Below are 23,612 nucleotides of genomic sequence, written 5' to 3' on the forward strand. Positions count from 1 at the left end.
TTCCACAAAATACCAACTTCTGTGCATGGGCTACGAAGTTTCAATCACACTGTACGTGCGCGCCCACACGTGGTATTTTGTGGAAGAGCCACACTCAAGGGGCCAAAGAGCCACATGTGGCTCATGAGCTGTGGTTTGCCGACCACAGCTTTAAGGATTCCATGGCAATGAGTATGTTTCTCTCCAGGTACAAACAACTTCTGGAGGAAAAATATGGCATTTGTTTTGCTTTTAAATAATTACAAGAAGCTTGAAGAAAGTGGTTGGGTCCTCCCCACTCTCCCTCATGCTCAATACAATGCAAGGATTGGATATACACTCACAGATAGTGGTAACAACATGAGATGGAGTGCTATGCCACAGAGCAGTGGTTCTCAAAGCTATGGTGGTTATCAGATTCAGAAGATTCTTAGGTCTAGCCTAAAACCATGGAAGCAAACTAAATGCCACAGGTGATTCTGGTACCCATAAAGGCTTAAGCCACCACTAGTCTACTGTAGTGTTAATATGTGCTCTGTGCAACTATGGCTGCATGGTCAATAACTTATCCCAGCATTTCTCAAAGTTAAGCAGGTTTCTTTAACACAGGGCTTTTGAGAATTTATTATACTAATATACATTTTGAACCCCAAAGCAGGAATTAGTGTATGCCATTGGTTCTCAAAATGTGGTCCCCCAGGTCCAGCAGCCTCAGTATCATCTGGGAACTTGTTAGAAATCCAGCCTTAAGCCCATCTCAGACCTGTTCAATCAAAACCTCTGGAGATGGGATTGAACCATATGAGTCTTTCTTATAAGCCCTCCAGGTGTTTCTGATGCTATAAACAGCTTGAGAGCCAATAGTTTTGTAGTGTTTTCCCAAACAATTCTTAAGTGTGTGCAATGAAGATGTGTGAAAGCATAAGCACTTGTACAGAGATTTTTTCGCAACTGTTTGATTGTTGTTTTATATAAAAACCCCTTTCTGTAAAAAAAAAACAACAACAAAAAACAAACAACCAAACAAAAAAAAAACTTGAGGCAGCGCAAGGAGAATGCTGGCAGTAAAGGATTCTTCCAGGGTATTTTGACCACCTCTTATTTATGCCAGGCTTCCCTGAGACACCAATGTACTGATTTGTTTATCACTAGCAGCCTATGCTCTTAGTCAACAATGACAAAGCCAAAACAGCAACCAAAATAGTCAATAAACCAAACCTAGAGTCCTTGATGCAAGAGGGAGACAATGCATTCTTTTCCTTACTGAATGAAAATTAGCAAGACTTAATGGGGGCAGGGCTGAGTGAGTCTACTTCTGATATCTTATCTAATAAAAGAGAAACATGCAAATTGACCATACCTCTGCTACATCCACAAGCCATACCCACCAGCCAATCAGAGGGACTATATACAAATTAACCCAACAAAGATGGCGGCCTGCAGCCATGGAGCTGGAACAAGCAGGAGGCTTGGTTGCTCCCGGCAATGGAGGAAGCCAAGCTTCACGCCTGCCCTTGCCCACTGTGGGCTCCCCTCAAGGCAACAAAGTTTTAATTACAGAAGATGAATAAATCCCAGATACCTGCTTCCAGCCAGCCTCCACTAGGAGCTTGGGTGGCTGGGGGCTGTGGCCAGCCTGAAAACAGCCATCAGTCCCTCACCCAGGCTGGCCACACCCTCATGGGATTAGGGTCCCCGCTGGGGGGCTTGGCCAGCCTGCAAACAGCCATCAGCCCATCACTCAGACTGGCCAGGCACCCCAATGGGGACCCCACCCTGAAGGGGCTGTGGCCAGCCTACAAACAGCCATCAGCCCCTCACCCAGGTGGCCAGACCCTCATGGGGTGAGGGTCCCCACTGGGGGGCTTGGCCACCCTGCAAACAGCCATCAGCCCCTCACCCAGGCTGGCCAGGCATGCCAGCAGGGACCCCCACTTTGAAGGGGCTCTGGCCAGCCTGCAAACAGGCAACAGCCACTCACCCAGGCTGGCCAGGCACCCCAGCAGGACCCCCGTTCCTGAAGTGGGTGTGGCAAGCCTGAAAATGGCCCTCAGCCCCTCACCCAGGCAGGCCAGGCACTCCAGCAGGGACCCCCACCCTGAAGAGGGTGTGGCCAGCCTGAAAACACCCTCAGCCCCTCACCCAGGCTGGCCAGGCACCCCAGCGGGACCCCCATCCTGATCCAGGACACCCTTCAGGGCAAATCAGCCAGCCCCACCCATACACCAGGCCTCTATCTTATATAATAAAAGGGTAATATGCAAATTGACCTTAACAGCAGAATGACTGGGAATGACTGGTCACTGACCACCAGGGGGCAGACGGTCAATGCAGGAGCTGCCCTCTGGTGGTCAGTGCGCTCCCACAGGGGGAGCTCTGCTCAGCCACAAGCCAGGCTGAAGGCTGCCAGTACAGTGGTGGTGGTGGGAGCCTCCCCCGCCTCCTCAGCAGTGCTAAGGATGTCTGACTGCAGCTTAGGCCTGCTCCCTGCTGGCAAGTGGACATCCCCCAAGGGCTCCCGGGCTGCCAGAGGGATGTCTGACTGCCAGCTTATGCCCAATCCTCCAGGGAGTGGGCCTAAGCCAGCAGGTGGACATCCCCTGAGTGGTCCCAGACTGCGAGAGGGCACAGGCCGGGCTGAGGGACTCCCCTGAGTGCACAAATTTTTGTGCACTGGGCCTCTAGCATGGTATAAGGACATCTGAGTCCACACTTCATGCAGATAGCTCAGGCAGGATGAGGGTTTAAGATGGAATCACAAGGTGACTGAACTGGGTTGGGCTAGGAGCTCCTGCTGAAACACCTTAGCACTGGGCAGCTTCCCCTCTGAACAAAAACATGCTGATTGGGGCCCCAGTAACTTTATTTGATGGGTGCCCTGAAAAGAACCATTCAATTATGTTTTACCTATTCCTCTACTTTTACCTTCATATATTGACTACTCCTGAAGCATGCATTTCCAGGCAATGACAACTTTGAAGAACTAGTGAATAGTCAACAACATTAAAAATGTTTACATTTTCCTTCAGCTCTCAGAAGTGGAAAGGACCTTAGATGTTTATTTCTGTGTCTTCCCTCTACCTACAAAATGAGCAATAAAAGGGAAAATAGTGTGGATGGCAGAGAGAATACTAGAACATAGGTCTCATTTGTGCAATTCCATCACTGAATGGGAATGAGAATTTTTGTTCCAATTTGAAGTCCAAGTACAATAATCATTCTTTAAATAGTGTTCATGTTAAAATGAATATTTAGACTGTAAATTATCTGAGGGCAGTGACCTTATGTATAATTCAAGATTTAACTCCAGTTTCTACAACAGTTAATGGTAAGTAATAGACATTCAATAAAGACATGTTGAAGAATTTTTCTTTGAATGAATATAAAGAGTTTATTCGGTGCGTATTTGGGTATACAACAACAAATATTAAACAACTTTTTTTTAACATTTTTGTGCACAGGACAGAAAACTGCCTGTACATGCTATGTCCACTTTTGGAACACAGATTTTAACAATTATTAATGCACAAAATCTTACATATCATGCAACTCTATGCCAAGATTCCAACTTTCTTCCATGCAACAGATATGAAGATCTAAATGGAAACCTAGCTAAGTCTTAAACACTTTCCAGAAGCAAGTATAAGTATATGTTGTTTAGGGGTAACCAGTCTTAATATTTCCTTGTATATAATATTCACGTGCCAAATACAATGACAAGAGGACTCATACACATAGAGGTAAGACATTTCTTATTTAACAACACAAAAGACAATATCACAGTTCCACAATTCCTGTGTTTACATAAGAAGCCACAACAATAGTTTAACATGATAACACAAATGGAATTAAGAGAAATCTAAACTTGAGGATAATCTTTTTTTGTTGTTTAAGTAATATTTATTGACTGGGGTTGACAATACAATTCAACTTCTATGCACAAAGTACAGCACAAAAACTTGACCAGAGTACTACAAATCGAAAAAAAATAAAATGGTAAAATCACAAGAACACTGTTACCTTGAGCCTGAGATGCCAATTCAGATCCAACCCTGAATTTGGTTGATTTGGATTAAAGTGACACAGAGTCAATAGAACCACTGAATTTCAGAAATCAGAAAGTTGCACTATACCAAAGTAAAGAATACATTTGAATCAAGCATAGATAGAAAACATTAAGCCAAGAAAACAACACAGTTCACATAATTTTGTTTGCCTCTACAAAACATTTAAGTAGTTAATTTTGTTTTATTTTTGAAGAGCAATTGTGGTCTTTTAATTTTTTTTTTCTTGGAGGGCAAATTTTTATCAGCATTAGTGCTGTGAAATGATTGTGGTTTGTCATCCCCAAAGTTAAAGTTAGACCATGAGAAAAATGGGCAGCCCTTCTCCCAGATTTAGTTCACTGATAATGCTTAGCATTCTTTTGCACAAGCTCAATCTAAATTATGGGGCTTTAGTATGGATGATAAAGTTTAATGGCAGATAGAATAGTGAACTCTGCCTGTTTGTCTGGTAAATGTCATTGACAAATTTGAACTTTTGGGTGAAGGACTGCTAGAAGAATTCAACAGCACCTGGAGTAAGGTTCTGTTACAGAGCCCTTGTTTTGCCCTCACTGGCTACGTTGATTCATTGTGGCTCATGGATTTGCCTCCATTCAGTACTCCAGAGACACTTCTGCTCTTGGTTGGGGTCCCACTTCCAGATCGGGAGAACTCCGTGAGATCATGCAGTGATGGCTCCTTGTACATGGCCACTGAAAAGCACAGAAAGAGGGTGTCAAAGGCTTTTAAAGAGGCACACCACACTGGCCCTCAACTTTTCTTCTAGTTACTAGGCTTCCACGCTTTAGGCCAAACATGAAAAATGCTGCCTTCAAGGACTCAGTCAGAAGTGAACTGGATCAGACTAAGCAAAATCTACTCTTGGTGAAGTAGTATGTAAAGAATTCTAATGACTAATTTCCATCACTTATGATTATGTATATGAGAGGATTAATGAAAAATGCATTTAATAAAGCTCTTATAAGTTTAAACATGATGTAGAGCATGCTGTGCAAGCTAAATATGAAAAACATTTTAAAATGCTGATTTTTATCATGATTTAAAATGAAACTCCCAAAAAGTCTAAATATTAGCACAATTCTTAATGCAATAAACGATAAATATGATTACTGTTATGCTGTAAATAATAGTACTAGCTTATGTTAATGGAATACTTACAATGTACTAGATACTGTTTTGAGTGCTTCCTATTCATTAACTCTTGTAATCTGTGTAAGAATCCTCTGATGTACTACTCTTATCCATATTTTACAGACATGAAGCTTGAGGCACACACGTGGCAATAATCTTTTCAAGACTATCCGGTTATTAAAGGGTTTGAATCCAAGTAGACTGGTTCCATAAAAATGTGCTGTGAAGCAGTGCTATGCTGATTGACTGGGCAGTCTGCCCTACTTGAAACCCAAAGTTGAACCCTAGCTCAGTAACCTCTTGAAGGTCTTGCTCTGCTTTGTCTGCATTTTCTAGTCCTTCTCCACCATGTCTCACTACTTTTAGCATCCCTATTCTCTGCAATCCATTCCTATGCTCTACCTTTTCTAATTTGCTACTAATCTGCTAATAATGACTGGAAAATAAAACTATGAATGAAAATTGTTGAGACAATATTGTTGGGCCCTTAGGGAATGTCCAAGGAATTTTCTGATAAATATTAAGCATACATACATTTAAGCATCTGTTTTTCTGCCCAAGGATCAATCTGGCATAATTTGGGATTCTTGGCTGTCCTGAGCTAACAATTAAACAAGTTCCATATAAGTAAGGTGTTACTATATGTACATATATTATGGAAAAATTAAAATCAAAAGATTAGTTGCTATTTTTGCAGTTTAATGTTTTTAAGTGTTTAAACTGTTACAAAAGTTTTGTATAAAAGCCTTAATGCAGAAGAATTATGTTCCGTTTTCAAAAGTGTGAAAAAGGAATGATTTAAATACATACTCATTTAATCCCAGCTCCTATAACATTGAACTTACCTTTTAGTGGTTTGGGCAGAAAGTGGGCTGCAGGCTTGTTCTTCTTCACATGGTTTCCTTTCATGATCTCTCCTTCTTTGTTCAGACCCAGATACCACCCTCTGCCTGACTGCTGCTGGCGATATATCATCGATGAATATGTCACGTAATAATTTTCAAACACCGATTCTTTGAATTTACACTCAGGTGTGAAATGTTCCTACAAGAAAAGTAAATAAACTAAAGCTCAATATTTGCAGCTATGGATTTCATGGAGAATCATGTGGTATTGCCCTTTGGAAGTTAAGGACATTGTTTGTTAAAGCTTGTGTGACCAGTGTTCTATTTTAATAGCATAAACTATTATCATTGGAAAACAAGACTATATATAGTATTTTGTGTGATAATTTAGAAAAAGCACTAAGTGCAAGTGCCATTGATCAATGATTAGCTCTCTTTGTAATAAGGTAATGGAAAAATTAGAACCAGCCACATAAGTGTAATATATCTGACAAATACTAGAGCCAAAAATAAAAAAGACAGGCATAAAGCTTTCATGTGGAGCTTTGTTTACTTTGGGATTAAATATAAGAAAATAAATATTCAGTCCTTGTACTTACTTTTCATAGATTCTCCAATTACTATAAACTATAATTTTTAATTGCCCAAGACAGAAATCTGTGTTACAATGCTGGCTGCCTATATTTCTAAAGGGATGCTATAACGAAAGACTCCCTTTTACTTTTAGGTAAACCAAATTACTTTTTAGATCATTAGACCTTGAGTTAAAAAAAAAAAATTCCTGCTCACCCTTGCCTTACAGTAAAGTTTATAAGCAAATCAATATAGCAGTAAAAAATTTACAGTAATTCTATAAGTAGACATGAGAGAACAGCCCAAGGGACTTTCAATCCTGGAATGTGATATTCTGCCACATGCTTGACCATGTTTTCTTTGGAGTTGCCCATACAAATGAAGGATTCCCAACCCAACTGTTTCAGAAACAAAAACAGAAACAGAAAACCTTCTTTCAAGTTTTGTGTATGTATGTGCATGCAATAAACAGCTATTAAAATAGCCATTTGTAAGCAAAATTAAATGATCAGCAAATTTTAATCCCTAAGTAATCCATAGGAAGCAAGGGGTCCACTTGGAGTGTAAAATAATGAAGAAAATGTTAACTGAGCTACATGTAACAGGGGCACCAAGGAAGCCATTAGATTTTTGCTCATTTGCTGAGATGTTATCAGGAATAACTTTTAATAAAAACGTAAACTACCTTATAAAAATACTGCAAGCTTTCTGGACACCAGTCTTTTCTTAACAATGCCTCCATGGTCCTACCTTCCTTCACTTTCATATGAGATATCATTGTAAGCAATGCACACTACCTTAACAACAGGATCTAAAGCACTCTCAGAGAGTCACTTGAGCAAAAAGGGGCAGATTCCTCAAATTGAGGCTGCTTTTCTCTGAAAGTTAAACAATTGAACATTGTTTTCCTTTTTTTCTGGGAATCTACAAAAATCTCAGTAATCTCACTGATTCCCACCTGGCCTGCATAGTTCATAGACTGGAATAATATTTTTGGTTTATTTCTGCCTGGGGCACACTTGATAGAGCCTCAGAAAATTCACACAAATTCAACCTACACAAGAATAAACATTACATCCAGAGAAACTATCGTGTGATAGGAACCAAAGTGCTCTGATGATGGGATACAGAAATTCCTCTTTGTAGAATTCTCAACATAGGGAAAGCCAAGGAACGCCTACAAAGAAATTTGACTCAAAGTCTCTACATTTCCTCCAGTGATAAGGACAATTGCACAGAACACTGCTAAAAGTCATTGGGAATTAAATCACTATTTGGGGATGGTAATCTCATCATTGGAGAGTAGATTTTAGTTTCCTAAAGAGTCAGAAATCATTTAAAAGTAAATATGGTAAATAACACATATGATTAAAAAAAGTGATTCTTTGTAGCCATATCAAGACACTATATGACTGACTACAAAATGAGTTGAGATCATTGTGTGCTCTAAGTCCCCAAAAGGGCTGCATTTGATGTCTTGTGTGATCACAGCATCCATCTATTTATTCGTTTATTTATATGAATTTTCTGGCAATCTATTATATGCTTGAGTGGTACTAAAAATTCATAGGTAAATAGCATGTGGCCTCCAAAAGCTTACTATATAGTTTCAGGAGTCAGAAATATAACCAAATAACCTGGACACAGGGTTTGCTGTCGTTAAGTGCAAAAAAGGATGAATTAAGAAGGTGATGCATGAAAAGAGAGGAAGCCTGACTTAATTCTGATTGGGGGACTGGGGAGTGGTGTACTTTACAGAGACAGTATTACTGTAGCTGAGCCTTGAAGCATGGGTAGGAATTCAAAACAGAAAAAAGAGAAGAATATTTGAAGCACAAAGGTACTAAACTCCACTTCTGTGTCTTCTATCTCTATAAATTAGAGTCCACCATCCTGGCAACTGCTAAAACTTCAGACTTCAGGGTACCTTAATGTTCTTCCACATGCTCTTCAGTCCATGGTCTTGACCTTCCATTCCCATTGCGATTGCTGTAGTTTGTGCCCTTATTACCTTTTCACTGGCCTGCTGTAATAACCTCCTAACTGTTCTATTCTGCTAAAATATTTTCTTACTAACACAAAGTTCAATTGCTCTGGAACTATTTTAAAAATTACTTTTTTAATTATGTATTTATTGATTTTGGAAAGAGAAAGGGAGAGAGTTGGATAAATTGATGAGAGAAACATCATCGATCAGTTGCCTCCTGCATGCCCCTTACTGGGGATTGAGCTCGCAACCCAGGCATGTGCCCTGATTGAGAATCTAACTGTGATCTTCTGGTTCATGGGTCAACATTCAACCACTGAGCCTCACCGGCTGGGCAATTTCTCAGGAAATTTTGATGGTATCACCATGCCTCTAGTAAAGATGATAACTTAATGTTTCATTGAAAATTCTCCACAATTCAATCACAACCATGCCTTCAGCCCCATCCTCTATCACAGAATCGTGTGTTTTTGTGCATTTACAGATGCCATTCATTTCCTTTGCTTAGAATGTCATTCTTCAATCTCTCTACCTATTGGCTTTCCCCTCATCCCTCAAGTACTTACTCAAATATGACTGCCTGTGGAATCATAGTTGATCTCTCTCAGTCAGGGTACTTGTATTTCTGCTCTCACAAACTTTAGCTAGATCTCCAGCTTGGCCCAGTGACTCAGGCATATGCTAGATTGTCTCCAAATGGCAGAGGACTTGTCTATTTTTGAATCCAACTTCATCTTCATAAATGACTAGTCATATTGCCTAGCACACAGCAGACCACGGGATTATTGTTTATGGGATTTGAATTTCAGAGATTGCAAATTTGCATTGCAAATTCCAGGATTCTGAAGTAACTAGTAAAAAGTCTGTAGGGAATTTCCTTAATATCATATAATGAAATCAGCTGTGTGTAAAAGGAAGCTGTCATGGCACTGACAGATCCTGCATGCATGATTTAGTATATGTTACAAATAATAGATACTGGTTCCTACAACATTAGGAGGAAAAACTTGGCATTGTTAAAACTATTAGAAAATGGCAAGGAAGGACTCAATGAATTAAATGCTCTGTCAAATCCCGGCAATTTCTTAGTCATCACCACTAAATTTAGGCTAAAAACTCAGTAAAAAGGTAGGAAAATGAGGCAAAAAAAGACTATAGAAGCAATGAAAGGAGTGTTCTGTTCTCTGTGCATGACACTGTCATTTTGTCCAGTGTTTGAATGAGTAGGCAGAAGAGGCTTGATTTCTATGAAATGTGGAAAAATGAACATCCCACCCAACACAAGAAGTGGACACAAAGAAAAAGGGTGCAGTTGTATTTGTCTATGTCTCAACAGTGATTCATATAAATAACAAATTGGATTTGACCCTAATCAGGGAGGCCTTTTTCTGAGGATACCAGGTACTTATGGCAAGGAATCAATCTCCTTTGATCAATCTGGAGATGATTACCAGTATTAGTGCTCTTGAAGAAGGTGCCATAGTGGCCTTGGCAATACTAGGCACTAATCAGAGGTGGCAATCACTGTGCTCTGTATTTACTATGCATTAAATATCTATCATAATAAATGAATGAATAAATTAAAAATATGCCAAGTGTTCTCTGAAGAGCCACTAAGAAATTACTTGGCATGAGTACAGAGGAAAGGTGTTTTATATCTTAAAACTTTTTATGCATTGATTTCTCTTAAAAGTTGTTTATCTCTTACATATCTACATTTTTTCAGAGAAATTACACCTTTTTAGCTCATGAAATAATCAGTCTGTCTCTCCTCTGTATCATCATTTCTATTCCTGTTAAAGTTTAAGGTTAGTTCTTTCTTAGTGACCAGTGAACCTTTGTGTGTGCGTGTGTGCGCACGCACGCGCGTGTGTGTGTGTGTGCTCAAAGTTTCATTTTTCTGGGTTATTTATTAAATAAATAATTTCTACTACTTTAAATTGAATTTAGTGGAGTGACATTGGTTAATAAAATTATATAGGTTTCAGGTGTACAATTCTACAACACATTAGCTGGGTATTGTAATTGTATATTCACCACCACAAGTCAAGTCTCTTTCTATCACCATTTATCTGCCCTTTACCCTCTCCTACCTCCCCGCACCCGCTTCCCTATAGTTATCACCATGCTGTTGTCTGTGTCTATGAGGGCTTTTTTTTTTTTTTTTTTTTTTTTGCTTAATATCTTCAATTTAATCATGCAGCTTCACAACCCCCACCCCCACCCCCAACAAAGGTCAGTCTGTTCAGTCAGTTCTCTGAATCTATGAGTCCATTTTGCTTTTTAAAAAAATCTTTATTGTTGAAAATATTACATATGTCCCCTTTTCCCCACCCACTGACCCCTTCTAGCCCACCCCAGCACAACCTGCCCCAAGCTTTCATCACCCTATTGTCTGTGTCCATGGATTATGCATATATGCATACAAGTTCTTTGGTGAATTTCTTCCCACCTACCCACCCACCCCCATTTTCCTTCTAAGATTCGACAGTCTATGCAATGCTTCTATGACTTTGGATCTATTTTGTTCATCAGTTTATCTTGTTCCTTAAATTCCACATAAGTGAAACACGATACTTGTCTTTCTCTGACTGGCTTATTTCACTTAGCATAATACTCTCCAGGTCATGAATATTGAACCATTTTTCTAAGGAACCCATACCATCCAGTTACAATGATGATATTTTGGTTAAAGAATCAATAATCTCTATTTCCAGAATGAGCATATCCAGTAGCAAAATCTGACACTTCTTTTTTGCCAATTTATTTACTATTAAGGGGAGACAGTTATTTGGAGGTTGAAATATCACTGGTAAGAAGAAAACATTTGAAACCCTCAAAATCAGGTCAATGACATATTAGAGAATACTTACAGACACAAATGGTAATGGTCAGCTGCCCTTTTCAGGACATCTAGACCTCCACACAGACTTTGAGAGTCATGTGAAGGAAGTATTAACAGAATCAGTAATGTTATTTGCAAATAACCACCAGACCTAATGGTAGTGCCAGAAAACATCTTTGTCCCAGAACAAAAGGCTTTAGACCTGTGTAAATTGCTATTCTTTGTTAGGGTCAGAAGAGGCAATAGTGCCCTGTGCTGCTTCTAGCACTGAGGGCAAAATAGAGAGGGGTGCAATACCTTTTTGGCCTTGAGAATTGGAGCCAGGTCACAATGGACTGAGCCAGGAGAATGGACTGTGTCGGTGGCTTCCCTTAAAGGAGCCAAATAAAGGTCATGTCACTCAGCAGGCAATGTGTAGCTACATTCTTAGTAGCCATAACTAAAAAGGTGAGGACTAAAAAATATCCATATCTAATTTATATCATCTCAGTGCCTTAAACACATCTCTAATATCAAAAGACACACACCATGACTAAATGTCTTCTTGATTAAGAGAAGTAATTTAGCAAACATAGCCTTCAATAGCAGATTTTTCATACTTCCTCTTCCTGCTTTGTATTTTCAGCTATGGTTCAACTGATAGAGTGGCAGTGTTTCATTTGAGTCTGTATCTCAGTAGAATGCCAAGCTTTAAGGATTGCCGTGTATATTATAAATGTTTTTTTTTAAATATTTTTCTCAAAAAAAAATTTCTACATGGGCTGCATTGATTTCCTTGAATCTTGAGAGAGCAACAGAGTCTCCTGAGGTTGTCCATACAAAATACGGCAGCACTATGTCCTTAGATGTTGAACAAAGCCTGAGATAACAGTATTACATAGTAAGTATAATCTTTCACATATGTTTATGCTCTGCCAAGTGCACACATCCTGCTATAATGTTTCTCAATACATTTTGTTTTATTCAGATGTAACATTTTGTAAAGCAGGCATAATAGAACAAGAAACAAAATCGTTTATGAGTGAGCATTTAAAGAAACTTAAAAAATAAACCTAGTAAAACATGATTTCCTCTTTTCAGCAGGTTCTATAAACATATTACAATTAGTCTATCTACCCCTTTAAACCTCTCTCCCCCTTCTCTTCCTGTCTTCCAGTCACATTGTCAGTAACCTGACAATCCAATTAATTTAACAATTAGTGCCAATAGCAATGGTCACTCTTCTAATTCTTAGCTGTGTTCTGATGACAATTTTCTAGATTTAATGTTAGCAGGTTATTTAAGTGGGTCTGACTTTTACACATCAATTATTCCCCAGCCTAATGAAAATAATATATAGATTAAAATTAAATTTAAAATTCTCTTAAAAAAGAATAGAACAGTAAAATATGTCATACCCATGGGGGTGACACTGTAACTACCTATATTCTCTATATAGGCTTCGCCTTTACCAGTGATTGCAAAATCCAGGATTAATTATTATATTCAGGACTTTGATGTTTGCTCCCAGAATATCTTTGATGTGCATGGATTTCATTATTGCAAGATCAAAGCATGGGAGGGGAGAGGTTGGGGAAGAGGGGTCAACCCTCACCCAGTGTACTGCAGCTAAGCAAAATTATTAATTCGTGATAAACAGGATGGTTTGTTCACTCAGATATCCTCTGGACCATGAGATACTTGAGGGTAGCTCCTTGAGTAAGGCTTAGCTTATAACCAATGATCAATACACATGTGATGAAATAAATGAAAGAATTAAATATCATAAAAAGTACACTTGGAAGCTCCCGTTTAAATGTGACACTATATGAATAGAGGGCTGTTTTACAGTAGAGACTGACAAGTTAAAACTTGCCTGGGAGGGTAGAAAGAGTAGGTGACAAAGGAGGAAAACTGCCTACAGATAAATTCATTTTAATAAACTGGAGATGGAGGGAGAGAGAAAGGAGAAAAGGAGGGTGTGAGGGAAGGAAAGAGGGTGATAGAGGGGAGGGAGGAAGAGAAGAGGGGATAATAAAGACAAATCAGTGTTTAAGCTGCAAGAATAAAGAGATTTCCTGTTAACCAAGTAGTAGGCATTAAGCTTATACTGTTTGACTTTGGGTCTGCAAATAGCTAAACATTTCAGTTAAATTAATTACCTTGATTTATTTTTAAATGGGGGGAAACTTACCAGTTTGCTACCTTACTGGATTTGTTGTATAAGGATCCAATGAGATGATATATGTGAAAGAAGCTCTGAAAATTGTAAAGCTCCAGAAACATGAAATGTGAGATTCCTTCTGATAATACATGCCCAGTAAACCAGGGCAAAATAAAGAAACAAGTTCTCTTCTTTTCAAGGTCCCTTTTCCACTATGGAATCAATTTATAAAGAAAGGGTCTGCCTATATATGTTTTATTAACATGGAAGAATAGAAATTCTGCCAAAAATTAGGACTGTTCATGAATTACACTCTGTGTTTAGTGTTCTCCTACAAGCTTGGTTCCCAGAAAACTATTTAGTCTCCGTTCATTTTTCAGTTCTGCCTACAGTAGGCTGAGAGGCTGCAGTGCTTTCAAACCACAGCACCAAAGAAACAGAGTACTTTAAAATGGACTTCATGAAATTTCATGCAACAAAATGACTTAAATGTACACATGTTAATTAGCAACCATTTGTTTAAAAATGCAAATTATAATTAAGAATATGCACATGGGTCTATTTTTCCTCATACGGTTATAATGAAATTTCTTGGTAGTAATTTCATATTTTAAGGTATTTCATAGAAATTTTAATTTACCTTATGTTGACCCCACAAAATATAGCAGCACAGTATTGCTTTTTCTCCTTAATTCTTTGCAAACAAAGATGAAAAAAATATTAAGGAGTCTGTTAACCAATGGCCTATTTAAAACAGAATTAGAATGCAGACATGGACATATTTTAGCTGTGGAGTTCATTTAGTCCTTCATATTGGCTTGTTCTGGATTTTCATATATTTCTGTAAAGCAGTCTCATGCAATATATTACTCAGGCTGTCAAATTTTACAGAGCAATTTGTTTTATAAAACACACTGAAATAAGCTAGAAAAATAAAGCAGGAAACAAAACAAAAATAATACATCCCTTACAGAGCCTAAGAGGGGTTATTTTTGTCTTGATATAAAAATTATATGATCCAAAATCCTCACTCAACTCCAAACCTGGTCAGCAAATACAGTTTTCAATGGAGGTAACTTGCTGATATTTGCAACAATGGGAAGGGTCAGGCCACACGTCTCCAAGATCGTATAATTGGCCTAAGACAGTATAAGTATGACCCAAACCTTGTAGAAGAATACAAATTGATCAGGCACTGCCATTAGGTGGCAGAAGATGTACTTCATTTTACATAACACATGTTGTAGAGAGACTGTATAACCACCATGTTATTTGCAAAATCTTACTAAGGAATCTCCCTGTGGGAAAGTCTCTTTTGCAAGTGAAGAACACTTTTCTAAAGTGAATAACTTTCTAAAACTTTTTTGGTCTAATTGTGTGTATTAACTCTAGACATAGGCTTTTTTGCTGTTGTTGTTAATCCTCACCCGATGATTTTTTTTTTTTTTAGAGAGAGTGCAAGGGAGGGAGGGGGAGAGAGAGAGAGACAAAAATCATCAATGAAGAGACATACATCAATTGGCTGCCTTCTGCACATGCCCCAACCAGGGCCTGATCAAACCTGCAACTCAGGTATGTTCCCTTGACCAGGAATCAAATCTGCAACACTAACCACTGAATGCAACAGCCAGGGCTGAATGTTGGCTTTTCTTATAGCAAGGCTGACTTATGTGTTTTAAAGAGGAGTCAAATATCAGAAATTATTTCCTAAAAATAAACTTTCCTGTCTGTTGGCTAGTTAATGAAATTAATGTGTGCCCAGTGGATAAATGTTCTCTGTTACTATAATCCTTTTTAACTTGTGTAATAACTTCAGAGTGGGGTCAATCCACCTGCAAGGGAATGATTTTGGAAGTATTTGTACTCAGCAAGAGAATAAGCTTAAGTAGTTTCTATCTTTTTATTTTTTTTACTTTTTAAAAATATGTTTTTTATTTGATTTAAAGAGAGGAAGGGGGAGGGAGAATGAGATAGAAACATCCACCAATCAGCTGCCTCCTGCACATCCCCTGCTGGGGATCAAGCCCAAAGCCTGGCCATGTGCCCTGATAAAGAATCAAACTGGCCACCTCTTGGTGCATGGGACAGTGCTCAACCAACTGAGCCATACTGGCTGGGAGGTTCTATCCTTTAAAATAGTCATTGCAAGCTCCTGTCTGAAAATTCAAAGCCTGGGAACTCTTGGATCTTCCAAGAGATCCAAGAAATTGACATGAAAAGGAGAAAGATTCTTTCCTTGTAGATCAATTGAAAAGAACCTGGGAATGAGGTGGACTATTAAAAATAAAATTACACAGATCCAAGATGGGAGCCAATGGCACAGCAGTAAGCAAGATAGTGTAAGTGAAAGAGCAAAAAGGGAGTGCGTATTTGTGAGTGAGGGACAGTTATATTCCACAGAACTGTCAGGGACTGGCAAACCAGGCTCTCCTGGCTGGGCAGCCTCTACTACTGCTGAAATCTCTCCCAGAGTGGCTGACTCTGCCGCAGAGACCATGCCAAGGGGAGAGCGGCTGTGATAGGAAGCACAGTCTTACCTTCACCAGGGGAGACCTTGGATACCTCCTGGGACCCTACAACCACAACACCCAGGGACCAGCTGCCTCAGCTGCAAACCTATAGTCACTGAGACTCCAGCAACCCTGGCTGTGGTCACCTCAAAAATTTGTCCAGGGGGAGACAAAATGGCAGCCAAATACGTGAATGGGTCCTGCACCTTCTCACAGAGCAGATAGAAGAAACAGCTGAATCAAACAACAACCACTCGGAATTGGTGAATTAAACACAGCTGGTGAGGCAATCCGTGGATGAAAAGGTCAGAGATCACCTGGAAAGAGGTGGGATCTGGGCTGGAAGGAGAAATGCACGCAGCCGGGACTAGAATCTCAGAAGGAGACTGTGCTACACCAAATCTGCGGCCCTTGGGGTCTGTGTAGCCCTCCAGTGTGGAAGGGGGTCCACAGGGCTGCTGGTAGTGGGGACTCTAGATCTAAGGCCACAACCATTGGAGGCTGTGCCCAGAAAGGCAGCCTGAAGTTCTATACCGGCCTCGCAGTGCCAGGGGGAAAAAGATATGAGTTGGCGCAGTTGCTTTGTCTTTATAACTTCCTTGCTTTTAAATTTACTTGCTAAACCCAGTGCATAGGATATTTCAATTAAAAACACTCACTGAGACTGCAGGGGAAGGTGGTTTTTGTGGAAACTGGGGAGGAGAATAGGGAAAGACGAGCAGGAAATCAGCTGTGGAAGAGTTCATCCCTCCAACCCAGTCTTGAGTGTGGCAGGGAAAGGAAGAGTCTAAACACCCCCAGGGAGCCATGGGAGACTGGGCTGAGGAGCCATTTGGTCCTGGAAACTAATACAGAAACACTGCCACTCAGGGGCTGTGTCAGAAATAGACTCTTGTGTAAATACAATTGAAGGCAGGCAGAGAAACAAAGTGAACAGAGTGATCTTGCCTGCTTGAAACCAAAGTTGTGGCTTATGACACAGAGGAGCGTTGGATTGCTGGGAACTTCAACACTGTGCTGACTACCTAACAGGAAACAGACATGACAGGCAAAGCAATAGAGAGGGGTCTTAAACCAGCCCCCATGGGTAACTGAAGCTCTACTGAATTGAATGAACTTCACTACTTCAGTTTTTTATTTTTTATATTTTACTTAAGAAACAAAAAAAAATTTTCACATTATTTTACTTGTTTTATTATTTTATATTTTTTTTATTATTACTATTATATTACCATTTTTAAGATTTATTTTAATTTATTTTGGATTAGTGTTCTACATTCTATTTTTATTTATCATTATATTAATCTATCTCAATTTTTCCTTTATGGTTCTCAACCTTCCTAATGCCGCGACCCTTTAATACAGTTCCTCATGTTGTGGTGACCCCCAACCATAAAATTATTTTCGTTGCTACTTCATAACTGTAATTTTGCTACTGTTATGAATCGTAATGTAAATATCTGATGCGCAGGATGTATTTTCATTGTTCGCGACCCACAGGTTGAGAACCACTGCTTATGCCAACACTCTCTTCCTCACTTTTCCCCTTTTTTGTCCTGTTTCTCTTACAATGTTCCTGCTTTAGTTTTTCTCTATCCTTTCTTTTTACTCCTTGGTAAAATTTGATCTTACTCATATATCTAATTTCCTCTCCCCTGCTCCAAGTCCATGCACATTTCTCTTTTCTCTTTCTTCACTAGCCAAGTTTTCTTATATTCTTTCTTTCTTCTTTCTTTCTTTCTTTCTTTCTTTCGTTCTTTCTTTCTTTCTTTCTTTCTTTCTTTCTTTCTTATTGCTGTTTGTTTGATTGGTAATTTGTTTCTTTATATTTTTTATGCTTCTGTTTTTCCTCTCCTTGTTTGTTCTATTCTTCGACTAATAGCTTAATGAGTTTCAATCACCAACTCAGGCCTATCTGCTCTCTATTCTCTTTTTCAAAAAATAGATGAATACATAGATGAATAGATTAAAGAAAAGGAAAAATTATATATATATATAATTTCTTTAATATATATTTTAATATACATATTTTCCAATTATTATTTTTAATTATTATTAATAGTAGTATTATTACTTTAGTATTTTGTTTTTTACTTTTCTTATACACTCATTCTCTTTCTACCTTCTCTATACTGAATCGTGGTCATTTCCCCATTGATTCAATTCCTTGACCTTACCTCCTGGAAATAAGCTCTGCTTCTTTAGATTCAGCCTCTCTCCCTTTTTTCCTGGGTGTTTGTTGTGTGCATTTTTTGTATTAGTTGTTGGTTTTTTGGAGTTGTCTCCTCACATGCATATATTTTTCCTCCTTTTTTCCTCTCTATCTTTTCTCTCTTACTTTTTTCCTTTTCCCAATATCATTTATGTACTGTTTTGTCTACCTTAATTCTCTTTTCTCTGGTGGTCACCATAATTTGGTGTTATTGGAATAGTGAATACATTCATGTTTGGTGCTCTCTGTGTTGTTACTTGTTGTGTTGTATTTTGTGCCTTTAAGTCAACATTGTAGAGAGTGAGCTACATAACCAGACACCCTGAGAGGAGAAAAAATGGGGAGACAAAGGAATAATCACTGGAAAATGAAGTAAATAAAATGGAGGCAGGCAATTTGTCAGATAAAGAATTCAGAGCAATGGTCATAAGGATGGTGACAAGGATAGAAGATAAATTCAACAACATGTCTAGGAACCAAGAGGAAATGAAGAAGAAACAAGAAGAAATGAAGAATGACATAGCTGCAATAAAGAACACAATAGAAAGCATCAACAGTGGACTAGAAGAAGCAGAGGACCACATCAATGAGCTAGAAGACAAGGTAGGGAAAATACACAAGCAGAGCAAAAACTGGAAAAAAAAAACCTTAAAAAACAGGAGGAGAGCCTAAGGGAGATCTGGGACAACACAAAAATGAAACAACATCCACATAATAGGGGTGCGAGAAGGAGATGAAACTGAGCAAGGAATAGAAAACCAATTTGAAGAAATAATGACAGAAAACTTCCCTGATATTGGGAAGAAAAAACTCACAGAAGTCCAAGAAGCTCACAGAGTCCCAAACAAAATGAACCCAAAAAGACCAACACCAAGAAATATTATAATTAAATTGGTAAACATCAATGACAAAGTAAGAATCTTAAAGGCTTCCAGAGAGAGACAGAAAGTTACCTACAAGGGATCCCCCATCAGACGACTGATTTCTCAACAGAAACACATCAGGCCAGAAGGGAAAGGAATGAAATATACAAAGTCATGAAAAACAAGGGTCTGAATTCAAGAATACTGTACCCAACAAGGCTATAATTACAAATTGAAGGAGCTTCACAGACAAAAATGGACTAAGGGAGTTCATTACCACCAAACCAGCAATGCAAGAAATGCTTAAGGGAATACTGTAAAAAGAAAAGAAATAGAAAGGGAAGAAGGAACACAAGCATAAAGAATAAAAATGGCCCTAACCGGTTTGGCTCAGTGGATAGAGTGTCGGCCTGAGGACTCAAGGGTCCCAGCTTCGATTCCGGTCAAGGGCATGTACCTTGGTTGCAGGCACATACCCAGTAGGGAGTGTGCAGGAGGCAGCTGATCGATGTTTCTCTCTCATTGATATTTCTAACTCTCTATCCTTCTCCTTTCCTCTCTGTAAAAAATCAATAAAATATATTTTAAAAAAGAATAAAAATGGCGACAAACAAGTACCTATCAATAATAACTTTAAATGTAAATGGATTAAATGTCCCAGTCAAAAGACATAGGGTAGCTGAATGGATAAAAAAATATGACCCAGATATCTGCTGTCTACAGGAGACCCACCTCAGAACAAAGGACTCACACAGACTGATGGTGAAGGGATGGAAAAAGGTTTTTCAGGCGAAGGAAAATGAAAAAAAAAAAGCTGGGGTAGCAATACTTATATCTGATGAATTAGACCTCAAAAGGAAGGCCATAACAAGGGATAAGGAAGGCCACTTTATAATAATAAGGGAAGCAATTCAACAAGAATATATAACTCTGGTAAACATATATGCACCCAATACAGGAACACCCAAACACATAAAAAACAAACAAACAAACAAACAATAAACCTCTGGAAAATATCAAGGGAGAGATTCACAGCAATGCAGTCATTGTAGGGGACTTTAATACCCCACTAACACCACTGGATAAATCCTATAAACAAAAAATCAGCAAAGAAACATCAATCCTAAATGACTCACTAAATCAGATGGAATTAATTGACATATTCAGAACAGTTCACACCAAAGCCACAGAATATACATTCTTCTCAAATGTGCATGGGTTATTTTCAAAGACAGACCACATATTGGGACACAGGGAAAGTCTCTTCAAACTCCAGAAGATTGAAATCATATCAAGCATCCTTTCAGATCACAATGGCATAAAAGTAGAAATCAACTACAATAAAAACAATGAAAAAATATCAAGCATTTGGAGGCAAAATATCATGCTATTAAACAATGATTGGATTACCAAAGAGATCAAAGAAAAAATAAAAAGCATCTTGGCAACAAACAAATATATATATAAAAAAAAAACAACAATCCAAAATCTATGGGACACAGTGAAAGCAGTCTTAAGAGTGAAGTTCATAGCTCCAGAGGCCTACCTCAAAAAAACAAGAAAAAAATGGTAATAAATTATTTAACCCTACAACTCAAAGAGATAGAAAGAGAGCAACAAGAAAAGCCCAGCATAAGCAGAAGGAAGGAAATAATAAAGATCAGAGCAGAATAAATGACATAGAGATAATAAAACCAAAAATCAATAAAAAAGATCAACAAAAGCAAGAGCTGGTTCTTTGAAAGGATAAACAAGATTGATGAACCTCTAGCCAGGCTCACCAAGATGCAAAGAGAGAGGACCCAAATAAACAAAGTCAGAAATGAAAGAGGTGAAGTAACAACCAATCCCACAGAAATATAAACGATCATGAAAAATACTATGAAAAACTCTATTCCAACAAAATGGACAAACTAGATGAAATGGATGTATACTTAGAAAAATACAAGCTCCCAAAACTCAACAAAGAAGAATCAAAAAACCTAAATAGGCCTATAACTACCAAAGAAATTGAAGCAGCAATCAAAAATCTTCCAGCAAACAAAAGCCCTGGTCCAGATGGCTTTACAGGGGAGTTCTCCAAGCATTCAAAGAAGAACTAAAACCTATCCGTCTCAGACTATTCCAAAATATTCAAGAGAAAGGCACACTCCTAAGCTCTTTCTATGAAGCCACCATTACCCTAATCCAGTAGTTCTCAACCTTCCTAATGCCGCGACCCTTTAATACAGTTCCTCATGTTGTGGTGACCCTCAACCATAAAATTATTTTTGTTGCTACTTCATAACTGTAATTTTGCTACTGCTTTGAATCGTAATGTAAATATCTGATGCGCAGGATGTATTTTCATTGTTCGCGACCCACAGGTTGAGAACCACTGCCAGGCAAAGCCAGATAAAGACACCACCAAAAAAGAGAACTACAGTCCAATATCCTTGATGAACTCAGTTGCTAAATTCCTCAACAAAATTCTAGCATATCGGATCCAGCATTACATGAGAAAGATCATAAACCATGACAAAGTGGGATTTATTCCAGGGATGCAAGGATGGTACAATATACTCAAATTAATAAATGTGATGCATCACATAAACAAATTGAGAAATAAAAATCACATAATCATATTAATTGATGCAGAGAAAGCATTTGACAAATTCAACACCCTTTCTTGATAAAAACCCTCAGCAAAATGGGAATAGAGGGACCATACCTCAACATAATAAAAGCCAAATATAACAAACCTAGAGCCAACATCATACTCAATGGACGAAGACTAAATCCATTCTTTTAAGAAGAAGAAAAAGACAGGGATGCCCACTTTCACCACACCTTTTTGATATAGTACTGGAAGTGTTAGCCATAGCAATCAGACAAGAAGAAAGAATAAAAGACATCCAAATGGGAAAAGAAGTAAAACTGTCCTTATTTGCATATGACATGATACTGTACATAGGAAACCCCAAAGACTCCATAAAAAAGCTACTAGACATAATAAATGAACTCAGCAATGTAGTAGGATCAATATTAACACCCAGAAGTCTATGGCATTTTTATTCACCAATAATGAACTCAAAGAAAGAGAAACTAAAAAAAAAAAATCCCATTTACCATTGCACCAAAAAATTTAAGATACCTAGGGATAAACTTAACTAAGGAGGTAAAAGACCTGTACTCAGAAAACTACAAGACATTGAAAAGAGAGATAGAGAAAGACATAAACAAATGGAAGAGCATATGGTGTTCATGGATTGGTAGAATCATCATCATTAAAATATCTAAAGCAATCTCCAGATTCCATGCAATCCTCACTAAAATACCAACAGCATATTTCAAAGATCTGGAAAAAACTCTCCAAAAGTTCATCTGGAATTTAAAAAAAAGACCCCAAATAGCCACAGCTGTCCCGAGAAAGAAGAACAAAGTTGGAGGGATCACAATAACAGATATCAAATTATATTACCAAGCCATGGTTCTCAAAACTGACTGGTACTGGCACAAGAACTGACATATAGACCAATGGAACAGAACAGAGAACCCAGAAATCGACCCACACCATTTTGCTCAATTAATATTTGACAAAGGAGGCAAGAACATACAATGGTGTCAAGATAGTGTCTTCAATACATGGTACTGGGAAGTTTGGTCAGATACATGCCAAAGAAATGAACCTAGATCACCAACTTACACCATACACAAAAACAAACTCAAAATTGCTAAAGGATTTTAATGTAAGACGAGAAACCATAAAAATCCTGCAAGACTCCATAGGCAGCAAAACAGCAGATATATCTCACAGCAATATCTTTACTGACACAGCTGCTAGGGCTATGGAGACTGAGGAGAAAATAAGCAAATGGGACTACATCAAACAAAAAGCTTCTGCACAGCAAAAGAAACCATCAACAAAATATCGAGAAAGCCCATTGCATGGGAGAACACATTTGCCAATGCTATTTCCAATAAGGGTTTAATCTCCAAAATTTATAGAGAATTCATACAATTTAACAAAAGGAAGATAAACAACCCATTCAAAAAATGGGCAAAGAACCGAAATAGACACTTTTCAAAAGAGAACATACAGAAGGCCGAGAGACATATGAAAACATGCTCAAAGTCACTAATCATACAAGAGATGCAAATCAAAAGAAAAATGAGATACCATCTCACACCTGTCAGAATGGCTATCATCAACAAATCAATAAATGACAAGTGCTGGCAAGGATGTAGAGAAAAAGGAACCCTTGTACACTGCTGGTGAGAATGCAGACTGGTGTAATCACTGGAGAACAGTATGGAGTTTCCTCAAAAAGTTAAAATGGAACTCCCATTTGACCCAGTGATTCCACTTTTAGGAATATATCCCAAGAAGCTAGAAACACCAATCAGAAAGGATATATGCACCCCTATGTTCATAGCAGCACAATTTACCATAGCTAAGATTTGGAAACAGCCTAAGT

At 38.4% G+C, this 23,612-nt stretch overlaps 1 protein-coding gene across 4 annotated transcripts in view; it reads right to left on the reverse strand.

The window, feature by feature from the left end:
• Nucleotides 1-3,344: 3,344 nt before the first annotated feature.
• FGF13 (fibroblast growth factor 13) overlaps nucleotides 3,345-23,612 on the reverse strand; it is a 606,985-nt gene continuing 586,717 nt past the window's right edge. For all 4 annotated transcript variants that reach the window (XM_081115041.1, XM_081115039.1, XM_081115038.1 and 1 more), the window contains 2 exons: nucleotides 6,023-6,221; nucleotides 3,345-4,738 (listed from right to left, as the gene is read on the reverse strand). In XM_081115041.1, the coding sequence (XP_080971167.1) occupies nucleotides 4,602-4,738; nucleotides 6,023-6,221 (336 nt within the window). In that variant the 3' untranslated portion in view covers nucleotides 3,345-4,601. The remainder of the gene's footprint in view (nucleotides 4,739-6,022; nucleotides 6,222-23,612) is intronic.

This window comes from Myotis nattereri (assembly GCF_964212035.1).
Source record: "Myotis nattereri genome assembly, chromosome: X".
NCBI lineage: Eukaryota > Metazoa > Chordata > Mammalia > Chiroptera > Vespertilionidae > Myotis > Myotis nattereri.